Below are 16,269 nucleotides of genomic sequence, written 5' to 3'. Positions count from 1 at the left end.
TTATTTCCATTTTTTTATTAAGATGACAAGACTTTCTGAGTACCTACGTTCACCAATAAACTCAGAACTGAAGTAGCAGCCCTTGTAGTTATTAACACGACTATTGAATCGGTATGCTGAGGAATATACTAAAAAACTGAATATCTTCCAATTTATCAACAATGCAAAAACTGTTCTTTAAAACATTTTCAAAAGTTTTGTAGACTTGTTTCGCTTTTCTCCAATTTCAACAAAGTATTTCATTTTTATATTTGTTTGTAGAGCATTTGGGACGATAATAGGATCTGAGCTGATTTTTCACTCAGGAAAAAATGTTTAATGGACAAAGTTAATTCTCAAATCTATTTTGAACAAAAATTTGGTCGCTCAAATTTCAATGACCTGAATCAATCCAGCTTGATACCACAGTACTTGCATTTATAGGTGAATCTTTTCTTTCTATAATAATACTTTCAACAATGTGGCAGTACTGGTATATACTGGATGAGCTTGTATAGTAGCTGAAGACTCAATGAGAATCCACTAACCAATCAATATTAGATAACTTAGCAACTCATGTTCCTTGAGTCGCTCTGAATAGTTTGCCACCGTATCATTTTGTTAAATTTCTAAAGAAAATTTATGGAGTTGATTTAAACTTATTTTCTAAGATAAAAGAACAAAATTGAATTGGAACGAATATACTGAACTTCTCTTGAACTCCTGGTAATTTGTTTCTCATTTTGTAGCCTCGATTTTATCTTGCTGCAGCAGGGGACAACGTGAAATGATTATTATTCTTATCTACAAATTCTTAATAGATAATTACTATTATTATAATTTTTATCGTTTCAATTCAATATAATATCAAATTCTACTGAAAAATTTAGTTGAATAGCGGGCAATTTGCAATATAATTTCTTTTTTATTAACCTATTAGAGCAAAATTTCACACATCACGATTCACAATAAACATACACAGATGTTAAGACTTGTTCGTGACGTGTTGTGGAGGGAATAATTTCAAATTCCAAAACCAAAGCCGTATGTTAAACCACTAAAAATACCTAATGTGGTTTATGACGGCACGTAAATTACATTCGAAACACGAAAATTCTCCTAGATTCAGACAAATATATGTGGCATTATTATTTTGAATTATTACTACCCCAAAAACAGATGATATGGTTTGTGGTGGTTATTAGTATATGGAATTTAAAAACCACCGAATTCTTCAATAACACCAGATCACTTTTAATATATTCCGTAGAGGTTTTGTGATTACATAGAGTGTCCCACATAAGAATCGATACAGAGCAGAGAGAAGACAAAATGAAGATTGGAGGCAATTCACCTCTATATCCATTTGCATCATTCAGCAGTTAGAGGACCTTAAAATAGGGACAAAAATTGGAAAAAAAATAGAGAGATCGAATCATTCTTGAGGTTTAATAAGTGGTGACTTCACCTCAAAATTCTACATAAATCCAGACATATCACACATGTTTATAGGAACTTTTCATTTTAAGTTTAGATTATTGAGGAAACACCCTGTATAATTACTCAACGGAAACAAGTTTGTACCTTTAAAATATCACACATAGGTTTACGAAATATAACGAATATTTAGTATAGTTTTTGAATGTAAGTGCTAGATCGCATAGAAATTTTGGGAGAAGATTATGGGCTAAACATCAACATCATAAAGACCAAAACCTTGATTATCTTCGAAGCATCCAACCATCCTCCCATATCTATCAACGTGGATGGTGACATCATCGAAAATGTCGAGAAATTTAAATATTTGAGATGTTGGATAACAAAAGATATAGACCCAGATATGGAAATGAGATCAATCATCGTGCAAACAAGAAATGTCTTTCTAAGAATGAGACAATTGTTTACATCCCGCAACGGATGGTGAAATGCTATGTATTCAGCACTTTATTGTACGGAAAGGAGGCTCAGGCTTTTAAGGTGAACTCACTAAGGCGCTTAGAAAGTTTCGAAATGTGGATCTTTCGGAGGATGCTGAGAACTTCTTGGACTGCTCAAATCAGTAACGAAGAATGGGACTGACAGAGAACTTATAGGATTAGTAAAAACTTCGTATCTGGGACACATATATAGAAATAACAAATACAGACTTTTGCCACTTCTGATTGAGGAGAAAATCGAGGAAAAACGTGGTCCTGGTAGACGACAGGCTTCAAGGCTAAAAACGCTGATAAGAAGGGCCAGAAACAGAAATGACTTTGCTGGGGTTATCACCAACAACAACAGAAAAGGGCACCCAAAGAAGAAGACAAGTCCATAGCCAAAATTCAACCAGTATGCAGCATGTCCGGCATTAAATTATTATTAGAAGACGTTTACAGAGTAGAAGGCACATGCGGGAGAAGATGATATCGATTTGATTTCAATTGGCAAGTGATTGTCGATGTTTTTGCATTGTAAAATATTGAGCCCTTAACTAATTCTGAACGTGGTTCGTGCTCCGCGTTCCTTAAAGGATAATCGTGCAACGATCCTTCTGATTCAAAGATAAATAAGAAAGGAAGAGTCAGAATTTTGAATCTTTTAAGGAATTCCCTTCATTTCAAGGAATTGTCCACATCAAGCTCTAGGAATTTTACAGAGTGAAAAATAAAAATAAACCTTTTCTATTTTATGAAAAAAGAAATGAAATTTCAGGTGAGAAATACTAGTCATGTGTCAATTCTATTTTTTAAGTCGACATAAGAAATAAAAGCAAATTAATTAGGCCTCAATAAAACCGCCATTACTTTCTAATAGTTCAAATCGCTATGAATTTCTGGATAATTACTTCAAGTTTCCAATATTCCGTTTTTAAGGTTGCGGTTATCTTCTTTATAAATACCCACGTGGAAATATAACCTGTCAGTTACTTTATCTTTAAAAAAATGGAAGTGTCAACCCTCGTCACAATGCTTTTGTAAATCTATAACAATTCGTTTTTTCATATTGTTCGGTCCTAATTGTGGGAGTGTCGTGATATATTTTGTATGTTTTACTGACACCATCGGAAGTTTTTTGCAAGAAATTATGACGGTAGTGGGAGCGTGTGACGAATGAAAGTACCCCTGACAAGGGTCTTCTATACGTTACGTTAAAATATGATTCCAGAACAAGTCGCATATGTGAACTTGACAGTCAATTTGGTTAACCTTTATCATCGAAATGACCGAATATCTATCTTTAATCTATATTCGTGTCAATCAGTTTTAAATTAATGTGCAATTTCTAGATCGCCCTTTTTCTATTGATTTAAAAGAATATAATTTGAAAAAACTCCTTGGAAAAACCGTGTAAGCAACAGCATAAACTTTTTTCGGGACACGTTTTTTCTATTTTTCTTTTTGTTAGTCACAATCTCGTAAGTTCGTGAATTAATCATTGAAATTTACTATTAGAAATACATATATTTCAGAAATAAAGTGTTTTATCACTAAAAAAGGGAAAAATATTGTAGAAAAATAGTTATGAATTCTTAGGGACTATTCACACATATCCGTGACGGAACTGCACCCTTGATTTCAGTCTTTCGTAGCCTCCGGTGATGTACGTGATAAATTTTTCTTCGCAATTCACACCTCTTCGTGATTAAACGAGTCTGCTCGAGTTATCTTAGTTTTCTCTCCACAATGAATTTCAGGTATTTGGGGTCCTTCATATTGTAAAGAACTGGTTCCCGAACCAACTCGATGAGAAGCTTGTTGTTCATATTAAAAAATGAGGCCCATACAAATTCTTATTTTCACGATGGAGAGTGTTTGACCACCTCTTTCACTTCTGTGGATTGACCTTTTAAGTGAAGACGCATATTTAATTTCTGAACCCAATAAAAAATCCCAAATTCATGAGGTAAAACTGAATGTAATTGAAATTTCAATGAATATATTTTTGTTCACTTCTCTCGGAATAGAGAAAAATCCACACCACATACAACAACGTTTTTCCACTTGCCAGCAATAGTTTGTGTTTTCCATATTTTTCTTATATTTTCCTTGTCTCTTTTTCTTGTTTATCTTGTCGCTTTTTCTTGCTTATCTCAAAATGCGTATTCTGTTTTCCTTCCAATTTTTTCTCGTTTTTTGCTCTTATTTATTGATTTTGAAACGGCCGGTGACATCACAACATCAACTGCATTGTTCATTTCTAAACGGATCAAATTTTATTCCACTAATAAGTGAACTTGTTAACTCACCATTGTTAAGCTACCAGCATTCTTCCGAAAGCCATTTTTTTTCTATACAACACTGCGTGAATTTATCTCCAGGTCTTCTATAGATTCTACCAAACAGACACACTCTGCTTCCGTTTGAGAAGTGAATTGAGCGCCATGGTTTATCAGTCTAATTAACGTGTTTTCTAGTAGATATAATTTCGAAGCTAATTTCAAGATTTTACTATGATAAATACTATTTCGTGTTTAGTTTTCTTCCCAGTGACAAGCACTTGAAGGAATGTCACCTAAGTAGATTGTTTTTGGTCAACAATGTATTTAAATGAGGCTCCAACAATCGTAAAATTAGTAAAACAAATAAATTGGTGTGTTGAGTATTAGTGAATAGTTAAGTGAAATTGAGTGAAAGGTTTTCCTTGAAATTGAAATGAGAGTCAGACATAAAAACAAATTCATTGGATGTATCAGCTTCCAAAACATATTCAGCAGAATCGTGAATAATGTATAGAAGTTTTTTTCTTGAACGCCCTTTACCTTGAATACGAATGGCGAAACGAAAATTTTTTCAGCCAGAAAACCGCAAATATTTTTGAGTTTTCTATTTATCTCAGAGACGGGATCATCTTTTTCTGAGCCTCTTTGTATAAATGCAAATAGGTGGAAATCTTGCCAAAAAAGCATTTTATGTTGGTTTTTAACTATAAGCTCAAAATTTATGAACTCACACTGCTCCATATTCAACTGAATTGATGCCAAATGGTTATAAATGTTTGATTTCATTACTAAAAAGCCAATAGCCAACCGTAGAGCAAGTAGCACGCCCGAGCTTACAACTAATAATTACTGCTCTGTCGCTTGTATTTCAATGCTCTGTTAAACCGATGTCCAACCACATTCAGGACATTACTATTATGTCCTTGTTATTTGCTCTCGTTGAAAACTAATTAAATACTACGTTTAGTAACAAGGATAATCCGAATAGGAAGTTGCGAAGTAGAGTACATTTCGCTACGTACGGCCAAGGGTATAAACTACTATGTTTTCATTAAGTACTTGTTAGGAAAATATTTCTAGTAGTTTGTTATATACCAGACGAATATGTTAGAGCAGACCAACAAAAAAATAACATAACATACCAGAGGTATTTATTTTGTTCTGAAAAGCTTTGTCTGCAAGGTAATACTAGCTAAAATTAAACAAAACATTGGAATTCGTATTTAATCGATTTCTTCCATGGTAGGTCCACCACCACCAGCTCCTGGAGAGCCACCGGTTCCCGGAACTCCGCCAGCTCCTTGATACAGTTCTTTCTGTGTTCATATTCTTCTTTATCTTCCAATTGATTAGCGTCAAACCAAGCAATAACCTCATTGCATTTCTCCATAACTGTATTCTTGTCACTTTCGCTGATTTTGTCTTTAATTTCATCTTTCTCCATGGTGTTTTTGATGTTGATGCAATAAGATTCTTAGCGGTAATGACACCTTTCTATTTTTAATTTTCATTGTGTTATTTCTATTTACCATTCTTTCGATATCTTCGACCCTCAAACGTCTCTTAATGTTAGTGATGGTGATTTAGTGTTTCGACAGCAGTTACGTTCTATATACGTCGATATCGAAGATGACTTTTGAGGAACACCACGTGGAACCGGAGGGATACTAGTGATCTAGAATTAACCAAATAGATTCATTCAATTCTATCTAAATAAATCGGCGTTGACCTCTTCAATTCTGGTTCTCGTGATCGAAATGTAAAAATCGATACCTTCGAAATGAGAATCAATTTCGATACTGGCTAGGGTGGATGAGAAAAGTGTGCGTTTCGCCCTCTAGCAACTGCTAGTCACATCTTTCTTATATATCCTCTTGAATTCTTCCCAATCTTTTCTGGTGACCCCTTAAACTCTTCGTAAATACTTTATTTCTGCTCCTTGAATTTTTCTTGTCAAGAAAATTTCTTCCACTATAACGTATAAGAAATAGTCGGAATATTGATATTTATTCATATACGTCCATTCTGATAATTTCTGTTATTTCTTTTCTCATCAACAAATATCTGGTTCGCGCTTAACGAAGTTTAATTGCCTTGCTTATTCTTGCATTCAGTTTCTTTATTTGCTTTGCTCTGTATCTCTATGCATAATTATTTAAAACTGTCCAAACATTTCAAGTTAATTAGTTTTATCTTCATTCTGTTATTCTGTTTTTTGATTTCAATAACTGCTTTCATGCTACTGAATGATGCTTCATCATCGGATTAGTCATAATTTTTCTTTATTTGTTCAATTTAACTCCAGCTTCTCATTGTTGTAATCTATAAAACCGCGTTAAACATTTTCATTTGTTATCAGTTTTTTCTCTCATTTCTGTTTCAATTCAAATACAACTTCTTGTGTTTTTTTCCTCTCCTGAAACTGCCTCGAAATTATTCAATTTTCCCAACTCTATTCTCTATAATAGTCTCGTGGATTAAACTATCACGCTCAGAAATTCTATCTTTGTATATATTATCATATTTCTTCAATTTTTCATTTCTTAGACCTTTTGATAATTATGTTTATGTTTCTTAATTGTCTTTTGATTTTAGGTTTTTCTTAATAATTTTTGAAAGAAATACATCAAATATATCAAAATATTTTGATAAAGACTCAAAGAAAAGTCAATTTCATTTTTCTTTCAAAAATTATCAAAAGAAACTAATTTTGAAACAGAAGAGACCTAAAATCAAGAAGATTTAGACATAAATACTATCATATGAAAATACTTTCAGCATTGATTAAGGCTTTGGTCAGTGTGACTACACATTTAACCCACAACAACCCTTGATCTTTGTGTCCCCCATCATTGCTTCTGCGTCGTCTTTGATTCATGTTCAAACTCAAATTTTCTTTGTCTATTGGAAGAAATGAGAATTATTAATCTTGCAGAAATTGATAATAGTGGATTTTGTGAGAGAAGAATCAAATTTCAGCTCACCTGGTAGACTACCACTCCATTAAAAACTTACGTTAAATTTTTCAAACAATTGAGAACCAAATCATCAAGAAATGAGTTGCTTCTTTCAACTAATTTATTGATTATTTCTCTGAATTCGGTTCTAGATCTAGCAGATCAAATTTCAAGTTGATTATTCATTCAATTTATTTCCAAGAATTTCTCGAGTCCCTTTACCACACATCGTTAACATAATTATGTAGTCAATCATATACCAGGCAGAATGAGTATTTAAAGGGTAAACTATAATCCGGGTCAAAACATCCAACACGATTCGGTGCTCCCTGGAGACGGTAAACGGTCAAAGGGTCACTAATTTATAACACGATTTATTTACTATAACACGTGAATATGAAACCTCAACATATACGGATGGACAAAAATTATTGTGGTTTGATCTTGAAGCCAAAAAACGATTATATACAGAATATTCTCACTTCACCATAATTTTGGTTATTCGTTGCTCTGTATGTATTGTACCAGGTTTGTCAATAAAGTCATATATCTAAGTTCATATTTTTTATAAGCGGTTCAAGGATGGAATGTTAATTGACGCAACATTCTCACCTCATCACACAAGCATAGGGAGGTCGGGCACTAACTTGTTGTAGCCAAATATTGTCTGAAAATCTCTAATAATGAAGCTTTTTTCTTTAAATGTAATTGGATTTGGAAATATCGGAGCCAAATCAGCTATAATAGTATTTTCCAATAAATCTAATTACTCCGGATCACTCAATCACTAATTACATTCAGTTTTTCAAGATGTTGGCTGTGGGATTCACGCATCCAACGAAAATTGTTACGTGACCAGTATCTACATGCCGATTTACGTTTATATTAATACAAAAAGTGGCCTTATCGCAAAATTTACAGAACCTTAATTCAAAAAATTTGGATCACTTTCCCCCCATTATGTCTGCAAACGTTAATCAAATCGTCATCTGATAACTCTTGCACCAACGTTACTTTGTATGGATATAAATTATTATCAAGTGAAATTTTCATAACAAATGTTTGCGAAATATCAAGTTCCCTGGTTATTTGTCTAGTACTCAAATGTGGATCGTCTAACAGACCACAAACATCTAAAGATTTGTTTTCAGTTGATGCAGTTTTTCTGCGCTCTGATTTCGTTAAACTTTTTTACTAATTTACTGACAGTAGATCTTGTTATGGGATTTCGGTTAGGATATACATTATCAAATATATTACAAGTCTTCTGTTGACTTCTATCACCATATCTTAATATCACTAAAGTATCAATTCGTTCTTTTTCAGATACATTGTGACTTTTAATGAACTTTAACAATAATAATTGATCGAAAAAATCGAAAAGCGAAAAATATACAGAATGATCTATTTCAAATAACAGAGTTCATTAGTTTTTCGGAAAAAGGAAAGATCTGACAATAATGTAAATATCACCATAATACTGGCCGTTGTACAAAACTGTTTTAAACAAAAATCAATAAAAGTCGTACAAACCGTTTCCGGGAGAATTGAGGCGTTCTATACATAAAACTCACTCTGTATAAATATGTTGATGTTATATATCTAATTGTTTTCAATCAAAACGAGTATCTAAAAGGCTTTTTCCATAAAATTAGTATAAAAAAAGCAAAAAAGTATGTATCCAAACCCCTTGAAGTACTCTCCATGTGATCTCCCGCGAACACGTGTCTTAATAAATTGTTTGCATCCAAATATTAACAACGATAATTGTTAAAACCCTGCTCCAAGACATCCTAATACCAGCAGATACGTAAAAATAATTCCTCTTCCGTATCATTCCTAATAAATATATAAAAAGAAGTAACAGAAGTAGACACATTTACATTTAATCGTCCCATATATATTCTCGTACGAAATGACTGTATTATGGTATATCATTTTTCTTGTTGGCTTGATTCCATCGTGAAAATGGTATCAGTATTTCCGCATACGAGTTCTTTTATTAAAAATTTCGACGGTTCATACAGCTCGGAAAGAAAATCCGGAAATGTGCCAAGACATCGCGTGTAGCCCCCTTATATCGGCTTACGTTGAAGAAGGGTAATCAACCACGCTGTTCTAAATAACATGGTGTTATGAAGGAACGTAATTGAAAATCTGAATATTTTAAGCATGAACGTTATACAAAACATCATGTTGGGAATTGTTAGAAATCAATTACAGAGTTTTGCTTTTATGTTGGTAATTTGATTTTTGACATAATTTCACAGCTGAATATTGTTGTAGAGTAAATATTTGAGGGAAATAACTACCTTGGATTCGAACATGTACATCACACGATATTCGTTATCCAGATTAAAACACTCATTCATTTTCAGTAGATTTTCCTAAGACGTACAGTTTGATGATTGAAAATTATTGTAGTCGATAGTAATCGTATTCAAAATAAACAAAATAAGTCGACTAAAAGTTTACGTATATCTTCAAAGAACATTCGATCAAAACGGTAATAGCTCTACCAAAAACGATGAAGTCTTAGACGATTAAGTGGTCCAAGTCCAAGCCAAATTCAAATATTAGACGAGGTAAACATAATGTTTTATTGCCCATGCCTGGAGTCATTAGAGTTGAGGAAAAAACTTCCTCACCATCAAAGTATTCACGGTCTATTTTTTCCAATGACAACATTGTTGTTGATCGTAAGCTACAAAAATATTCACGTAAAGCCATGCTAAAATGACGGATTTGAAGACATTCATTGGACTGCTTCATCATATAGGTGTACTAAGAGGCAATAGCAGTTCAAGTTTTTCAAAAAATGCACGCGATCCGACTACGTCAATTCGCGAGAAGAGAGGAAAAAGACAGACAAGCGCTAGTTTCAGTTAGTAAAATGGCAATTTGTCAATTTGAAGTTGTAGGAATTTAATCTTGGAAAATGCTTTTTTAGACAATATATCCAGTCGAAGTATGGTTTCAAAATGTATGCCTCGGCTAACGCGAAAATGTTTTAGGTACACCCTGAACCAACTGTTCATGCAGGATGCTTCTCATTATCAGATACAAAATTTTGTCGCTTAGGCCGATTATTTAGTGGCCGAGAATGAATGCTCACAATAGAAATTATCAATTTGTAAGTTAATCAGATTTATATAAATAACGAATTTTCATTTTTGAAATCAACTTGATCTATTTTGGAGGAACATAAAGTGAAAATTTTATTCGAAATACTATATAGAGGTGTACCAAGTTGTTATTATGACGTTAATCATCAATATTGATCCTGGAAAGTTGAAGAGGTAGTTTAGTTCTCATTTAGAAAGTGTAGTTCTCTTTAGAGGAATTGATTAGATTCTTCAGTTTTTGTAACTACCCTGAGAAAGAACTTGGTTAACTCAGCTTTCCTGGTGTTGAAACTATCTAAAAAGTGATCTTTCTGAATTCACCTCTTCATAACATGATTTTGTCTGCATCGTATACAATCAGGACAAGATGCAGGATGTGGCTCGCGGGCTGTAGTTTCAGGATCCTCGACCATGATCCAAAAATACAAAAGTTCAGAAAATAACCTACAGATGTTCGGAAACAGAATTCAATCAGGTGGAAGTAATATGACAGAATAATTTCAAACAACATTCTTGCCATTTCTATTAAATTCTTTCCAAAAAGAGAAAATTCAAGTCCAATTAGATGCGCGAACTTAGAACGAGTGACCATATCGGAGGGACAACAACATTTTTATTCTGATTCAGTTTACAAAGATTCAAAATCTTTGAAATCGGAACATTGAAATGTCTTGACTGACAACACAGTCTTGCAAGCTACTGCCAGTCATAGGGACTCATGACTGTAATAAATTAAGTTCGTTTTCGTTCTGTTTCAATTCAAGAGTAGTCAACAGCGACCTCCATATGCGTATGGCCACGAAGCAGAAATTTGTGATGTATATTTTGAACATTTGCACACTTTTTCAAGATTCAAACCTTCTATATTAATAATAAAAGTCAAATGTTTCACATTCGAAATTTCCACCGAAAATTGAAGGCGACGTTCGAAAACTATGATCAATGTCGTTTCGGATTAAGATCCGCAATCAGCTGCTAGGTGATGTATCTGATCCAAATTCCTAGTTTCTAAAAAATCCTAAAGTGGCATCGGGAGAATATACTTATATAAAAGAGTGATTAAATCCATTTTCAAATCGAATTCCATGGAATTTAAAAGTATAATGTGATAACAAATTTTGCAGCAATTACCTATTGCGTCTTCTCCAAAATTATAGTATAAAATTTGTCTCGAAAAGTAATTTGCATCTAAAAAAATCAATTTTCGAATCAACAGAGTTGCTCTATATTATTTCGTTTGACTTTACAGATCTTTTTCGAGTACGAACTTTGAATTGAGCACTTACGAAATACATAATCAAATGAGAAATTACAATCCTGCATAAACGACTTCAAAGGAAATGGGACCTAATCATTATTAATTAAAATACTTGGGAAAGATTGAAGTGCGCTGGTATACGACGGGTTTTTGATAACTAGAAAATACTTTTGGATTGAATTTAAAATCAATTAATCCTTAATATCACAATATTGTACGTTAAGGTACAAGATTTAATGGTTATAAGAAAATAACAGAAAGACGAAGAGAACTAATAAATATTCAAGTCATGTGCCTCTTGGAACAATGAGATATAATTCATTAGGAATGCTTGAATGATTTGAAAAATAATTTAAACCGGGTGGTTCCTAGACTTGATGCAAAAAATTCGGGTGTGGGTAGATGACGTGACAAAAAAATATTCGTACGACGAGTTATAAGCATTTGAATTTGCGAAATCAGAACTTCGAACATTATGAATTTTTGATAAATGATTACGTATGTCTTTGAAGTGAATTTGACGGTATAAATAATTCTACACTACTATCCGAAGATCAGGGGTGGCTCATGCCCACTTGTTAACAATCCGTACAATCTAAAGATAGAAAAAAATGATTTTTTTGACACGTTAACCGAAATTGATAAACTTTTCCCATTCTAATAAAATCTTTTTATTATATTTGTTTGAAGGTACACTGTATTTGCAGTATGGAAAAACGAAAACAAAATTTTGTTTGCTTTTTTATCATTTGGACGATGCAAAGAGTATAAAAATGATTTGGGAAATATTATATGAGATCAAAAATGAAGAAGAGCTGCCATTTGGTACAGCAAAGGTAAATGCCTACATTCTTTATGAAATAATAGCAGAAAATATAGTAGTTTCAAATTAATGTAGCGAAGGAATTATTGAAGAAAGAAACCACGGATGTTGCTGAACAAGGGACGCCAAAACAAAAAAAACTTGACCAGTAAATAGGGAAAGTTCAAGTCACAGAGTGAGAAGAGAGGGAGTTGGGAAAAAATCGGAAAAAATTATTTTAAAATCCAAAATAAAAACAAGTGACTACTTGTTGCGGTGTTTTTTTTGGAAAATTACATTATTGTATTCCGTGTTTTGCAAAAAACATAAATAATTGTGATTGTAACATCAATTTATTGCAATTGTATACATTTTATAATAAAAGTTCTGTTTTTTTTCCAATTTGTCTTTTTTTATCCTTTAAAAACAAAATATATCAAAAATAGGTACAAGTAACGTAAATGTAGCACGAATTAACAATTTTAATGTATATCATTGAATTATGTTGAAAAAAATGAAAAACGAAATACAAACTAAGGTTTTTTGTTTTACAATGGGGTTGTAAGTGATGTTTCAAGGACACAGAACGGTCCAACCAAACTATAAAACTTATTTAAATGCGGTCTCCGGGGCCGTGGAGAACGTTTGAAATAAGATAAATCATGAAGTCCACTTTGGGCTGTGGAGAAAATTCAGTTGCGGGTCTATGGACCGCACCGGGGCTCAAGGTGTTAATTGATTTATTCTACAAAAAGGTACATTTTGTTTAACTTAATAAAATTTACTCTTCAGGATATAAGCAGATTCTTATATCGTTGTATATGCCAAAAATCATCAAAAATACTTTTTTGGGGGGATATCTTGAAAGCTTCGAATATGCCGGTGTACAAAAGGAACGAAATGATCGATAAAATAAACTTCCATTGTGTCGTTAGAAACAAAATCTTGCGAATACTCTTCCTAGTTCAAAAAAATTTACATCATAGACTTCGGAAGTATTTACAAATGCTAGATGCTCACTTCGAATAATCATGATTTTTTTGATAAGTTGTAGGTAAACCAATTCTTCCACATTTCAATTTTTTCTTTAAGTAAGTAGCACCATGTTCGACAGTAGTTCAATTAGGAACTTTCATTGTTTTCAATACCTCTGTCTTTTATTTTTCACTTTCAATTTTTCCCATAGTTTGCATTCGTGGCAAAAATTATCTAATAACTTCATTTTGTTATGCCTCTTTTCTATAAAAATTTTCACTCGCCTCGCTCATATGATATTTTCAATTTCTGAGTAAATTACGTGACTCTCAGTTGACTGGTTTTTAAAATTAATCAAACAAATTGCTTCGGGCAGTTGGTTACTCTCTATCATCGGACCTTTTTACGCCAAGTTAACTTCGTACGTATTCAACATATATTGATTGAAATTAATAAATTTCTGAGGGAATTTATGGAAAATGAAGACGAGATAATCAATTTTTGATAAGTTTACATCAGATGATGAATTATTTAATAGTTAAAATTTTGTAATCATGCAAATTCTATCCATATTTTGGAAGAGGAAATTTGTTATTAGTCAAGAAAAATGCTCATGTTGAAGTAAATCGAAAAATGAAAGTCAATGTACGATTGGATAAACTGATTAGGTGCAAATAGGTATAAATACTCCAATTGTTTATCAATTCAGTGAATAAATACAAATATATTTTTTTAATACTTGATATTGAAATTATCTTATCTTACATTATTGTTAATTGGAATTCAATTTAATTTTCGAATCAGTTTACCATAGTGTGTTGTTTATTACAGAGATTGGAAAATGGTGTCAATAATAATACGCTTCATATTTTTATTTGGTAACTATATCAATTTATATTTTAGATATTAATACAAAAACACAGAATTTTTCCTTTCTATTTACATGAAATGTTCACAAAATTCATACATATTTTGATTCCTGTTGGATTTACATAAAAATGTTTAATAAAAGATTATAAAACTTATAAAACATTTTCAACATTAGTGAGAATTTTTGATATAGCGCATGTGGATTCATCATTTTATCACGAAATAACCTCTAACCTCCACAGTTTTCTACGTAATTGCATTTAAAAAACGTAGTACTTGAATTTATATTCATAAATATCGAAAATGAACTTTCGGTCAGTTAATTATATTCATATTATTCTCCAAGCAAGTTTTGAATCCAAATTATAAGTTTGGTTTAGCTAGGAGCAATGTATGTTCAGAACAAATTCTAGAGAAAACATGCACATTTGACACGTCCAAATATTTAGAATACATTCGGAATGTTTCCAAATTATTTATCGCGAACGAAACTACGAGGTCTGACTATTAAATAACGAGCTTCAGCGCCTAGAGTAACGCCTGTGCGGTAGCGATTTGAAACGAACGTGTTTTTTCTCGTACCGAAAAACAGGAGCAACGTATAAATCTCAAATTTGAGTGGTGTAGCGCTTTAGTGACGGCCGAGAGAGCAATGAAGATGACAAGCGCCCAGGTAGCCCTGTGACTGTTTCAACTCCGGGAACGGTGACCAAAATCAACCAAATTGCGCGTGCAGATCGTCGAATGAGCATCCAGATTATTGCCGAGGCTGTAAACGCCGATAAAGGAACGGCTAGAAAAATTTTACCCGAGGAATTACATATGAAAAAAGTGCGAAATTGTTACCAAAAAATCTCACTCCTGACCAAAAGCTTTTGCTTCAACGGGTCTTCCTAGATTTCCTTGAAAGGTTAGAAAAGTTAGAAAACGATCTGCTTTGAAAGTGATCCGATTTGAGTCGATGGAAACGGTAAAGCAGAAAACGGCAGAGCTCCTAAAGGCACTTACCAAAGAAGACTTCCAGTACTATTTCGATCAATGAAAAAAAACTATTGAAAGGTAACTTTTTCGTAAGCAGTCTCGTTATTGGAAAGCTGGATCTCAAAGTTTCTCAAGGACCTACTTAATAATTATAAGGACGCAATAAATTGAAAATAATAGTACAACTTTTCAAATATTTCTCTTCATTTACGTAAAGAAACAGTTAATTTAAAAGTCCAAGCAGTATAAACACTCTACGTCCTCTTCATTAACTGAATCTGAAGAATCAGATTGTGTGTTAAATTTAGATATTTCCTTTTTGACAATGTCTCTTTTTCTATATTTCTAGGATTCTTTTTAACGACGTTTTTCTCATGCTCTGAAGATATTTTTTTTTGGTTTGTTCCACTTCTTGGACATTTTTGGAGACGCGATTTTCTTCAACTCGTCTAAATGTGGTGACAATTGCTGTTTTTTCTTTTCTCTTGGAAGCTCTTTATTTGTTCCGTTCAACTTTTAAAATAGGCAACACATTTTTTTGTGACACTGTTGCACATGATCTGCTTTTCACTGCTACATCTGTCATTCAACAGCATTTTGGTAGATTGGACAATCCATCACTCGTCACTGTCATCAGTTAAAACAGTGTTATCAGAAGGCTTCTAAAATTCTTCTGCATCGAAATTGCTCAAATAAATGCAGCTCCAAATAAAGAAGGAATTCAAAATGATATCACTACTATTCCAAGATTAGATCTCATCCATATTCGAACTTCCACTTCATAGTAAACGCTAATAAGTCTCATTAAAGCAACATCTAAGGGTTGAATGCGGTGAGAACAGAGGAATGGATGGAAAGAAATAGAATCACTTCATTATCTCGAGATTAATGAAATCAATATTCTTGTAGATGTAGGTTCATTGTAGATTTTGAGGAAAATTTTCAACATTTTGAACTATGCTAAGAAATTTTCTGATGCTATTCAATAAGTTTTACTCATTTTAACTCATCCTCCAGGTGTTTTTTTTACGTGGAGGTGGCATATAAGTCCTACTACCATACACTGGAAGTGATAACATCTATTTACCGCTTTCTTTTTGTCGCTGAAATTTCAGAATGAC

At 32.8% G+C, this 16,269-nt stretch overlaps 2 protein-coding genes across 2 annotated transcripts in view; one reads left to right on the top strand and one right to left on the bottom strand.

Moving 5' to 3' along the window:
* LOC130900569 (nephrin-like) overlaps positions 1–16,269 on the bottom strand; it is a 288,962-nt gene that overhangs the window by 161,393 nt on the left and 111,300 nt on the right. The gene's annotated exons all lie outside the window — the stretch shown is intronic.
* The window catches only part of LOC130900739 (lysosomal acid glucosylceramidase-like), a 56,897-nt gene that overhangs the window by 27,314 nt on the left and 13,314 nt on the right, over positions 1–16,269 (top strand). Inside the window, exon 2 of the mRNA XM_057811553.1 lies at positions 14,129–14,175. Within this exon, the coding sequence (XP_057667536.1) occupies positions 14,139–14,175 (37 nt within the window). The 5' untranslated portion in view covers positions 14,129–14,138. The remainder of the gene's footprint in view (positions 1–14,128; positions 14,176–16,269) is intronic.

This window comes from Diorhabda carinulata, chromosome X (assembly GCF_026250575.1).
Source record: "Diorhabda carinulata isolate Delta chromosome X, icDioCari1.1, whole genome shotgun sequence".
Classification (NCBI taxonomy): domain Eukaryota; kingdom Metazoa; phylum Arthropoda; class Insecta; order Coleoptera; family Chrysomelidae; genus Diorhabda; species Diorhabda carinulata.
The sequence above is the reverse complement of the archived record's forward strand: the minus strand, read 5'-3'. Positions and strand labels throughout refer to the sequence as shown.